Source organism: Pteropus medius, unplaced genomic scaffold, assembly GCF_902729225.1.
Source record: "Pteropus medius unplaced genomic scaffold, Ma_sr-lr_union100, whole genome shotgun sequence".
Taxonomy (NCBI): domain Eukaryota; kingdom Metazoa; phylum Chordata; class Mammalia; order Chiroptera; family Pteropodidae; genus Pteropus; species Pteropus medius.
Genome location: NW_024340696.1, coordinates 32,408,458 through 32,420,861, shown reverse-complemented (window position 1 = coordinate 32,420,861; position 12,404 = coordinate 32,408,458). Strand labels below are relative to the sequence as shown.

The 12,404-nt window shown below is 36.6% G+C and overlaps 2 protein-coding genes across 4 annotated transcripts in view; one reads left to right on the top strand and one right to left on the bottom strand.

Moving 5' to 3' along the window:
* Positions 1 to 8,351, top strand: part of COL10A1 (collagen type X alpha 1 chain) — a 34,272-nt gene extending 25,921 nt beyond the window's left edge. Inside the window, exons 1-3 of one of the 2 annotated variants that reach the window (XM_039870756.1) lie at positions 327 to 403; positions 900 to 1,068; positions 5,438 to 8,351. In XM_039870756.1, coding sequence (XP_039726690.1) covers positions 915 to 1,068; positions 5,438 to 7,326 — 2,043 coding nt within the window. In that variant the 5' untranslated portion in view covers positions 327 to 403; positions 900 to 914 and the 3' untranslated portion in view covers positions 7,327 to 8,351. Of the gene's footprint in view, positions 1 to 326; positions 404 to 899; positions 1,069 to 5,437 lie in introns of those variants that run through there. The other variant, XM_039870755.1, reaches the window with a different exon arrangement.
* NT5DC1 (5'-nucleotidase domain containing 1) overlaps positions 1 to 12,404 on the bottom strand; it is a 110,517-nt gene that overhangs the window by 86,346 nt on the left and 11,767 nt on the right. The window contains exons 5-6 of one of the 2 annotated variants that reach the window (XM_039870757.1): positions 10,848 to 10,927; positions 9,378 to 9,462 (exon numbers count right to left, since the gene is read on the bottom strand). The exons of the other annotated variant lie outside the window; for it this stretch is intronic. Of the exons in view, the coding sequence (XP_039726691.1) occupies positions 9,378 to 9,462; positions 10,848 to 10,927 (165 nt within the window). The remainder of the gene's footprint in view (positions 1 to 9,377; positions 9,463 to 10,847; positions 10,928 to 12,404) is intronic. 2 annotated transcript variants of the gene reach the window in all.

The following is a 12,404-nucleotide window of genomic DNA, read 5'->3' as shown; positions in this document are numbered from 1 at the left end:
AATGTGCTTTTTAAAAATATAAAGGGGGTAGTATCATCACATCATGAACTAACCTAAACATCTGACTAATAACTTCTAAAATAAAATCACAGAAAAAGATGGTGCATGGTTAAAACTATTAATATATATTTAAAACAAAGAGTTTATTTTTCAATAAGAAAACAAGGAAAAAAGACAACCCAACCTGATTTTGTTTGTCTGCCCAATAGAACTTTCCACCATAATTAGTGCTTTCCATCTCTGAGGGAGGAGCTTAAGCTCAGGGTAACCTCACGTAGAAAGAGGAAAACAGTATAAATACTGCAGGACAGCTCTGGAGAGAGCATCTTCTGCATTGCTCACCTGGGCACAGAAGGGCTCAGAAAGCTTCCAAGAAATCATCTCCAGAACTCCTAGCACTCAGGTAAGTCTATGACTCGATACTCACAGTTGAATTTCCATGTTAGCTTGCTTGGAAGCAAGCTTCAGTGAATTAACTACTTGGATTTTTGTGATTAAAAAGTGGTTTTCTACTAAAATGCACTCAGAAAGTTTAATTTGTATTAGTCTCTATAAAAGACAGTCCTAATAAAACCAGATTTGGAAAAACATGCCCTAATCCAAATTTGAACTATTGGATATTTTTATCTATGCCAAAGATCTTGAATTATTTAATAGAGACATCCAATTACGATTTTTTAAAATCACTTCCGTTTTACTTGATTACTTGAATGTGGTTTCCAAAACTAAGACACTATAACTAAAAAAATTATAACTCATTAATTTATCGAATATATTCGAAATACATAGGATAAGGTAAAAAAAAGTAGGTAATTATATAGAGAATTCACTTGTGTAACATTAAAAAAAAATAACAGGTCAATAACAAAGTTGTATGAAATTATTGTTTTGTTTTTCAGAATCCATCTGAGAACATGCTGCCACAAATAGCCCTTTTGCTGCTAATGTTCTTGAACTTGGTTCATGGAGAGTTTTATGCTGAGAGATACCAAACACCTACAGGCATAAAAGGCCCACTATCCAACACCAAGACACAGTTCTTCATTCCTTATGCCATAAAGAGTAAAGGTAAACTGAACTGTATGTTTTGCTCAGTTAACTAGTTGGTTGTTTTAAATAACTTTCAAACTGTAGAATTAGCCCAAAATGATTTGTGAAAAAAGTAGGTTTTTTCAAGAACATTAATTTCCTTTACACAATAAGTATAGTAGAAAGATATGCCTGAAGAATATTAAGAACTTTTGTGCCTGAAAATTTTTTCTCAAATGATGCTTTTGCATAACTATTCATAATTTAAAAATATTAATCCAGTAAAAATTAATCATGTTCAAGATATTTTAATTAAAAATAATTGCCAATTGTACAAAAAGAATAACAGGTTTATATATCTAAAAACTTAAAACATGCTTTCAAAACCTATTCTTCTAGCAGAAATATGTACAAAATTGAGTCTTAATGATCAAATAAAATCTGACACCCTCTGAAGATATTTAATAGGCAAATGAAGCAGCAATTTTCATAATTTTTATACATTTTTGTATAGTTTAACAGTTAAGCGCGCACAGACTATGCGATCTCAAGTAAGTTATTTATCCTCTCTGTGCCTTAGTTTCCGCATTTGTAAAATGAATAACTATCTCAAAGGTCTGTTATGAAGTGTAAATGAGATAATATGTGTAAAGTGCTTACGTGTTAGCTATTACTACCACTACTGCTACTAGTACTTCTACTTCTACCACTATACTATTTCAGTTACTTCTACTTCTGTTTTTTCTATTATTCCTCTCCATCTCCACCCCTCTTCCCATCTTCCTGTTATAGTGATGGTGGTGTCACCTTAGATAAGTTTTAACTTTCTTCTTGAATCTACCCCTCACCTGTTCAGCTTTCTCGGCTCCTTTTCGGTAAGAGTACTGAGATAATGTATGCAAGGTGCTAACGGATCCTCAAAGAAGGGCAATGATTAGAGTTTATATTCACTAATTCTATGTAATAACATTTGACACACACTGCCTATAAAGTATCTACCGAATTAAACTGAATAATCTGAATTGGTCGTGGAATTCAAATTTCCTTTCCAAAATATTTTTTCATTATAGTTATATATTTTATCCTGCAACTAAAGCTAAGGGTATTCAACATTAACTTTATTTAATTTTTTAAAATTAAGTTTATTGGAGTAACATTGGTTAATACAATTATATAATTTTCAGGTGGCCATTAACTTTAAAATTATGTTTTTGGAGACAACCATTTTGAACAAATTAGAGGATTGTCTAAGAAAGTTGAAATTTAAAATATTTCATGAAAGGTAGTTTAAAATAAATGCACAGGTGCACAACAGATACTCTTGAATGTCTCACAATACAAATAAAATAAGAGAAAGTGATTAAGTTAGGAAAGAAAGAATAAAAGTTAAGGAAACCTGCTACTTAAAGCAACAAATGGCAATCTGAAATGCTATGACAGGCAGCACTGGGTTATATTCTTTATGATTATAAATTAAGACTTTATATAGTTTACAAGATCATAAATGAAACAGTGTTAAATTAAAAATAAAATGCATCACTTTTAGAAGGTTAAAAATATTTCTATCTTCCCACCTTAATGTACTATATCATCTTGGCTATTTCTGCAGAATAATAGGTATCTTGTATATATATATATATATATATATATATATATATATATATATATATATATATATATATATATATATATAAATATACGTGTGTGTATGTGTGTATATATATATATATATATATATATAGTTCATAAATGAAAATTTTAGAAGTTGTATTTTAACTATTAAATCTACCTTACTCTTACTTGGTAATACAAAGTGGAAACTCAAATACATTATCATCCATTGGCAGGCATTAATGTTCCGAACAAAGAGAAAAAGCCCACAATTTATACCAATAAATTATTAAGAATACAGAGAGTGCCTATGTAATTCCTAAACACATCCGTTCAACACAGGTTAAATGAGAGGTCAGCCAAAACACACAAAATTATGCTGCAGAGGACTCCACAGCTGTTGGGCACATGGGTAGCACATTCTGACACAACCAACCACTATTTCAGTTTGTGGGCATTGAAGAAATGTCTCTACTAGGTAATTGTTTTTCCTTGAGGATAGTACCACCCAAATCTCTAATTTGTTCAGATGGCAAGCTACAAAGAGGGGCTGTCCCACAAGGATACAAAAGGAGTCACATTCTTTCTTCAACTGAGAGGTGCAGGACCCATTAGGGTACATTACTGAATTGATGTGTATATATCACACGTAATATATCATATTTCTAGTGACAGAGATCACTTTATCCTTGGCGTTCTAGTCTCATGTGGTGTCTAATGCAGTCATATTCAATAAGACTTGTTTTTTTCCCTTCTATTTTAACAGTTAAACAGATTTCCAAAAAGACTAAGAATTATTTTTAGTTTGAACATGATCTTTATAAGATTCTAAAGCAAACCCCAATCTAACATAGTTTGCATTTTTAAAAATAATGCTTTTATTCCAAATCATTTAGAAATCTTTTATTTATTCATTCTATTTGCAATGTTGGGATACCAATTTATATGTAGATATCATATATGTACACTAAAGTCAATTTCAAGATTTGTTACTATATCGAAATCTTTTCCATAAGTTAATTTTTCTCAGTCCTTTTCCTGATATCCTTTACTGAAAATCCATAGGTAGGTAAAGCTACATTTAAATATTTGTGAAATGAAATATAAACCTAATTAGTGCAAAATATAAAGATAACCAAGTCTAAAATGATTTTCCTATTTCAGTTATCTATTTTTATGATTCTGCTCTGTTTTTGATACTCCATTTACCGCCAAATGTTTTTCAAACATCAGGAATATATCTACCCAAGAGAATAATATTAGCTACTACTATTGGCTGACTACTTCTAACATGCCAGTTAATTAATATGAAAGATTCTTAAAAATATAATAATGTACCAACTAATAAAGGGAACTATAATCATAAAATGTTTTCAAAAGCAACTTTTAATTCCATTTATTTCGATTTTTAATTCAATTTATAATTTCAATTAATTTAATGTTAATTCTAATTTAGTCTTCATCTTGATTTTTAAAACCATTAAAGATTTAGGTAAATAGAGTTTAAGTATATTATCCATTTTTGTACAGAAACAATGTGGCTCAAAAGTCATTGTGATTTTCAGGGTTTTGACCAAACTATTTGATTACTGTGACATCTACTAAAGCTACCATTACTATGAACCACTTTCTGATAGTATGAGAATCTAAATAATATATGCAGAAATCCTAATTATGTTTCTTAAAGTTTATTAAACAGAAGATGATTTTAATGTAAATATGCAACCAGATACTTAAAATCATATAATTTAATTACCATCTCTGCTAGTTGTTAAAGAATTCTGAGAAAGAATGGATATTTTATGTAGATGCTTATGGTGATTACTGCCTAAAGATTCTTTGACATGGTAATAGTTCCCTAATGGTATACCCTAATGCCAGCAACGCTGTTATATCTCACCTCTGAAAGACTAAAACAGCACGTGGACTCCTCTTAGAGCACTTATCACGTGTATACTTGTCTTATTCTCTGTGTGACTGAAGCTCTTAGATGTGCCCTGTGCTTCCCCCACATTCGTGGCCCAATAGCACTTCCACCTTGCAAGCACTTCATAAATAAGCGATTTTTAAGTTTATTATATTAGTAGAAGTAGTTATAGCTCAAACGAACCCACAGCTCTATGAAATCAATAATATTTATTTGCATTTATCAAGGAAAACGTCAGATAAGCACTTTTTATGTACTCTCCCATTAAGCCCAATTCTCTAATTCTGTTTCAATTTTAAGTCAATAATGGAGAATGTAAGAGCTCATGGTATGTACTGAGGTTGAAAGAAAATCAACTTAAATCTCAACTGTGCTCAGCAGGGCCATGGCTGATGTAAATCAGAATTAAGGACCTTTCTTATTTATGTCTCATAGGATAGTGTTTGTGATGGAAAGTTGTGCTAGTTCTTAAATATTTACTCATTTATTCTGCACTTGTCTTTTTCTTCCTTTTCTGTCACACCTTTTTTCCTTTCCTTTCTAGACAGATGAGTTTCCCAAAATAAACATAATAAATTTGCCTCCATTACACTCTTATTCTAGATGAATTTGTAAATCCTAGCTTATTTTCACGGATCATTAGATGTAATGAAAGTATTATGTTAGCTATGGGTTTGTGAAACCATCTTCTCTAGCACTGTTTTTTAGGACAATATAAAATGTATTATCTGAAACCATTTAAGAACAGTCCGCCAAAATGGACTGACACTGCAATGTTCTGTCATGATTCATATTTCAAGAAGCAATGACTATTTTCAACGTTTCTAAGCAACTCTCTCTCTGGGTGTGTGTACTGGGCATGTCTTTTAGGTATACCAGTAAGAGGAGAGCAAGGTATTCCAGGTCCACCAGGCCCTACTGGACCTCGAGGGCACCCAGGTCCATCTGGACCAGCAGGAAAACCAGGCTATGGAAGTCCTGGACCCCAAGGAGAGCCAGGGCTGCCAGGACCACCGGGACCACCAGGAACTGGGAAGCCAGGTTTGCCAGGACTGCCAGGAAAACCAGGGGAGAGAGGACCATATGGACCAAAAGGAGATATTGGACCAGCTGGTTTACCAGGCCCACGGGGCCCACCGGGACCACCTGGAATTCCCGGCCCAGCTGGAATTTCTGTTTCAGGAAAACCTGGACAACAGGGATCCCCAGGAGCCCCGGGACCCAGGGGCTTTCCTGGAGAAAAGGGTGCACCAGGAGTTCCTGGTATGAACGGACAGAAAGGGGAAACTGGATACGGTGCTCCTGGTCGCCCAGGTGAGAGGGGCCTTCCAGGCCCTCAGGGTCCCATGGGACCACCTGGCCCTCCTGGAATGGGAAAAAGAGGCGAAAATGGGTTTCCAGGACAGCCAGGGATCAAAGGTGATAGAGGATTTCCAGGAGAAAGGGGATCAATTGGCCCACCAGGCCCCCAAGGTCCTCCTGGGGAACGAGGACCAGAAGGCATTGGAAAGCCAGGAGCCGCTGGAGCCCCAGGCCAGCCAGGGATTCCGGGAACCAAAGGTCATCCTGGGGCTCCAGGAATAGCTGGGCCCCCAGGGGCTCCTGGCTTTGGGAAACCAGGCTTGCCAGGCCTGAAGGGACAAAGGGGACCTGTCGGCCTTCCAGGGAGTCCAGGTGCTAAAGGGGAACAAGGCCCAGCAGGTCATCCTGGGGAGCCAGGTCTGAATGGACCCCCTGGAAATATGGGACCCCAAGGACCAAAGGGCATACCAGGCAACCATGGGATCCCAGGCCCCAAAGGCGAGACGGGGCCAGTCGGGCCTGCAGGACTCCCAGGTGCTAAAGGAGAAAGAGGTGCCTCCGGTCTAGATGGAAAACCAGGGTACCCAGGTGAACCAGGTCTCAGTGGTCCTAAGGGTAACCCAGGATTACCAGGCCCAAAAGGTGACCCTGGAGTGGAAGGACCTCGTGGTCTCCCAGGCCCTGCAGGTGCAGCAGGAGCTAAGGGAATGCCTGGACACAACGGTGAGACTGGCCCAAGAGGTGCTCCTGGAATACCAGGTACCAGAGGCCCCATTGGGCCACCAGGCATTCCAGGATTCCCTGGATCTAAAGGGGATCCAGGAACTCCAGGTCTTCCTGGCCCCGCTGGCATAGCGACTAAGGGCCTCAATGGACCCACTGGGCCACCAGGGCCTCCAGGTCCGAGAGGCCATGCTGGAACGCCTGGTCTCCCAGGGCCCCCAGGGCCCCCAGGGCCCCCAGGTCAGGCAGCCCTTCCTGAGGGCTTTATAAAGGCAGGCCAAAGGCCCAGTCTTTCTGGGATGCCTCTGGTTAGTGCCAATCAGGGTGTAATAGGAATGCCTGTGTCTGCTTTCACCGTTATTCTCTCCAAAGCTTACCCAGCAATAGGTACTCCCATCCCATTTGATAAGATTCTGTATAACAGGCAGCAGCATTATGACCCAAGAACTGGAATCTTCACTTGCAGGATACCAGGAATATACTATTTCTCATACCATGTGCATGTGAAAGGGACCCATGTTTGGGTAGGTCTGTATAAGAACGGCACCCCTGTAATGTACACCTATGATGAATACGCCAAGGGCTACCTGGATCAGGCTTCGGGAAGCGCCATAATCGACCTTACAGAAAATGACCAGGTGTGGCTCCAGTTGCCCAACGCTGAGTCGAATGGCCTATATTCCTCTGAGTATGTTCACTCCTCTTTCTCAGGATTCTTAGTAGCTCCAATGTGAGCATATTCCCACCAAGCTAACATAAATATGCTTGAAAAGGCATTCCTCAACTTCACCCCATCCCACAAAATGCATATGAAGGTAGGCTGAAAAAAATATGACTCATTCTAATTTTCTAAAATACAGATTTGAGCTTTCAGACCAACAAATTCCCCCCCTGAAAAAGTGAGCAGCAATAGTAAACGATACGTGAAGACTCTCAAATTTCTAGTCAGCAATCCTAAGACTTCAAAGTTTTCTGTGGAGTCCTTTCAGTGTTTAAAAATTTAAGCTAAAATAATATAAAATGATTACCAAAAAGACCCCTGATCTGTGATGACAAATTATGATAAATTTTATTTCAGAAACTCAGCATTTCCTTTTAAAATAAGCCTGTTTCTAATAACTAACAGGAGAACTTCTAGGAAACATTTAGGAGGTTTCATAACTTTAAAGAACTTAAATACTTGAATATTCAAATTTAAAAGACACTGTATACCATAGGATCTTTCTGATGGTGCATTACTCGAAGGCTTATGTGGCCCCGTGCATCCAGATCTATTCAAATACAGAGGTGCATATGAACTTTTTATAGCTCTCATAAAAATCCAAAATGGTATGTTAAAATTAACCTGAAATGCAAGGTGCTTTCTTTAGTCCTGAACCTTTTTGAACTTTTCTGTGACTGCAGAAAAGCTTTCTACATACTATTCACAACTTGGGAGTAGGTGTCTGACCTACTGTATTTATTTAACACAAGAGTGATTAATTTGATCTCTTTAATTCCTTCACTGAATTTTATGTAATATGACTTTGCGGGTTTACAAAACACTAGCGTATGTACCTTATGCCTCCCATTCCAGTGAAATTATAACTAATGTCAAGGGTTTCAAAATTTGCCTAGAAATGAAGAGACATTATTTATTTATGCTCTGTACTGTATTTTTATATTGCTGTTTAAAACTTTTAAGCTGCGCCTCACTTATTAAAGCATGAAATGTTTTACCTACTCCTTATTTACAATGCAATAAAATAACATCAATAGATTTTTATGTGAAATTTATTTAACAGTAGCAATCTGCATTTGTCAGCCCTTCTTTTAAGGCTTTTCATTTTACAAAGCCAATAGAAAGTAAAACAATAAAATGGTGGGTGGCTTTATGGTTGTCATGGATATGCCTCTCTATTGGAGACAGGCATTCCCACATACCCTAGCACTCAGTGTAGAGAGTGAAAAGGCACCCTCAGAATCACATGTGACCTCTAAGCCAGGGTGAAGGGCTGGTGGCTAGGCATAAAAAAGTGAGACAATCACCCCACAACAATGACTTTCCTCTGGGAGGGAAAAAAAGCAGAGAAATATTAATTTGAACATATATTCTGCGGTCACTATTTGTTGCCTTGAAATGTTTTTAGTCATAATATTTAGGATTATTTTGATGGTAAAATTACATAAAAGGAAGGCAAGCAATTTTTATGTCGATCAAAAGGCAATATTTTTCTAGGCTGGAAAATACTGTTCTTGAGCCTCCACTAGCCCATCGATTGAACCAGAACAGTCTGGGTGAAGTCCCCAGGGTAACTTACTATAAAGGCATCTCTATTCCTTAGAAGTAATCTGTGTAACCCAAGCAAATCTATGACTAGAACCATGAATCCCTAGGCTCAGGTTAGTGATATCTGCTCTTATTCTGGCTCAACCAGTCAGGTTTTTTAAGCAGCGAGAATGGAATTTTCACTTTTCCCAACTGTCTATAACTACTACATGAATGGTTACATTCCCAAGCCAGGAAACAGCAAAGCTAGAACTTCAGTTCTGGGGAACAGACAGAACAACCCTATTGGCAGGTATGCAAAAGACAGCACAGCTTAGAATACAGGCAAATATGGCCATAAAACACAGAAGCAAAAGGAACTCTTAAAAGATAAATGGTACCAACTTTATAGTGATATTTAGGGGCAAATTAAATCCCAATTAAGGAACATAGCAGAATAGGTAACTTCTAAGTAATTCATTAGACACAGAGCATTTAACAAACACCTACTACAAAGTCTCTCTTGACATTACTCACCCTTAAAAGCTGACACTTTATAATTGTGTTGTATACTAGCAACTATATCCTTCCAAAAATCAAATGTTTTCTGACCATTGTTCGCCTAAAAATAAATAAATAAATAAATAAATAAATAAATAAATAAATGTAATACACGCAATAATTGTTTCCATGCATAGCAGAAAATACTTGGCGAACAGTACTATATTTTAAAATTGGGACTCATGTTTTAGAATGAATACATAATAGGTTAATAAACTTATTCTTCTAAATGTGATTTTAGAAACAGAAATCTTCCATGAAAATCACTGCTACAAAGATATATACTCATATGACTAAATATTGCATAGCTCATATAGCCCAAATAAAAGTATAAAAAGTATAGAACAGTTTTAACATGAGTAAATTTACAATGTTATAGCCTCTGAGATATCAAAATATATTACTTCATGTACTATGAGGCTAAGAAGCCTGAAGCCTTAAAATCCTAAAAGCTAGTTTATTTAGAATTCAGTGCATTTATCTGAATTTCAATGTAAAAGAGCAAGGAGTCTCTATAGGAGACATCAAGGAGATTCTGAATCCAGAATGTAAATCATCTTTACTAAGATTTTTTTAAACCAGAAAGCAAATAAAATTTTACATTAAAACCCACAACCCTACAACCTTTTGCTTTCGTGGAAACATTAAGCAGTATTTCCATCTAAACAAAGACCAACTACTAGATATTTATATCCAATTATACAAACTCCAAAATATTTAAAGACTGATACATTTGGTTGTAGTCACTATGAAATGAAAAAGTGACTCCATCTCATGTTAACAACTTCTACAAACATACCTGAACTACTACTCCACAGAAACTTTCATAAACACATGACTGTAATTCTGAGTAAAAAATAAACCACTGCCTATGTTCTATTATAAACACGATCGCTGTGACTTTAAAAGACAACACGTGCAAAAAGGAAAATGAATCTGACATAAAATTGGGTCACGGGTCTTAAGTTCAAAGAATAAATTGATATAACCAGAAATCTATTTAATTTTGATATATGGTACAAAATGAAAGTATATATGCATTAAACTGTGCTTAAAATGAATTTAACAATTTTATCTCATTTTTCTGGTTTTACATTATTTAGAATTCTTAAGGATATGTGGACTTTTCTTAATGACTTTTTAAAATTCTGTTAATGAAACCAGGAAAATATTTTTCCAAATGTAAGTTTGGTATTTTTTTCCTACACTTTTGCGCCCCCTGCTGGAGAATATATTTATATCCTTGGGGAAAAGAACAATCACTGCTATTTAATTTTACAAAAATATTTTGACCAAATTCTGTTTTACCTTCTTCAGTCACCTCTGAAACCACAAAGAGGAAACTGAGTAAAATCTCAATTCAAAAGATATGTATAATAAACCCTCTGATTTATGATTAAATACATATATCATAGTTTTCTAAAAAATGAAAAAAAGTTTTTTCACCTTTGTTAAAGAGTCCACCACTCTGGCACATAGAAGAGCTCCTGGCAGGTCAAAGTAGTTATCATAAAAATAGTATTTTCCTAAAAAAGAACAAAAGTTTAAACTGGGAACAAATTAATGCCTCATTTGTGTGGCATACACATAAACTTGGCTGAAGAGACAATAGATTTTGGTTTAGTTAAAGAAGACTCCACTTCAATTAAAAATCGCTCCATCACAGGCTTTTTAAAAAGGTTTAAGCTATAAGGATACTACAAGAAAGTTATAATATAATATCCATAAGTTAAACATTTTATTCAAAAATATTAAAGTTATATTTTTAAACTAAAAATAGGCTATATCCCCCAAATAAAATGGATTACGAAAAAGCCACAATCTATGCTATTAACGTCACTGAATTTCAAAACACTCAGCCTAAGACTGGAGTACCATGAAGTGCTCTCAACAACAATGCCTTTCCACATCTGTGCTGGTTGGCCCACCTACATACAGTATCACATTTAATTTTTATCCAATTTCAGTACAGTGTAAGAACAGTCAGGGTGATGAAAGAAATAAATAAAACAAAACAAAACAACACATCACGTGAAGACACGCTGTGCTTATCTAGGAAAACCTAGGAGCACAGGATGGACACACTCCAAGATCTCAAGGAGGAGGAGAACTTGCCTTATCCTATTCGGCCCTATGGCAGAATTGAACTCAAGCCCTTCTCTGTTACAGATGTCACTTTTGAATCTGCTGCCCATAGGCAGACACTGTTGATGAACCATGTCGCATCCGTGGCCCATGTCTAATCCCAGCCACAGCTGTGCTGAAAAGCATCATCCCACTCAAACACACCTGCATCATTTGTTTTCTCTGGAAGCCTCTGGAGCTCACGCGGCTCTTGTGGCAAGTCTCAACCAACAGGGTCAGGAGCCAGTGAACAAACACCCAGCCTCCTGTCCCCTGGATTCACAACTCTGGGAGGTGTTCTCTGTGCTTCTCCTCAGAAGTCCCAGTGGAATCCAGTCCCCAGTGTTCTTTCCTTCCATGTCTCACCCTCTCTACCGTTTCGCCATTGCCTGCTGGGATCAGCAGCAAGCACTCTGCTTTGGAGAAACCCAAACCCATCAAGTCCTCTAGAGACCTTGGTAGAAAGCAGAATCAAACAGAACCAATAGGTACAGCCAGATTTAATTTAATGTAAGAAAAGTCCTTTTCAAATGGTCATAATGACTCTTGTGCACAGTATTATAACTGCCTGATTTTGAGTCTCACTTCCTCCCATTGGTAAACTATATGTGAGGTTACTGAATACAGCTGTCTTTTCCTCAGCATCCACTAAGCACAATACCCAGCATATGGTAGGCACTCAAAAAGATGTTTGTTGAATGAATGAGTCATCAAATGACAGAATGGATTATTTTGGAAAGATGAAGTGTCACGTATACATTAGGAGAAAATCCTCTGTCTATCCCTTTAAATATCATTAATGCCCCTCACTTCTTATTGTCGAATTATGCAGAATGTATAAAAATAAAGTCAAAGTTCTCCTGTTAATTCACAAATCAG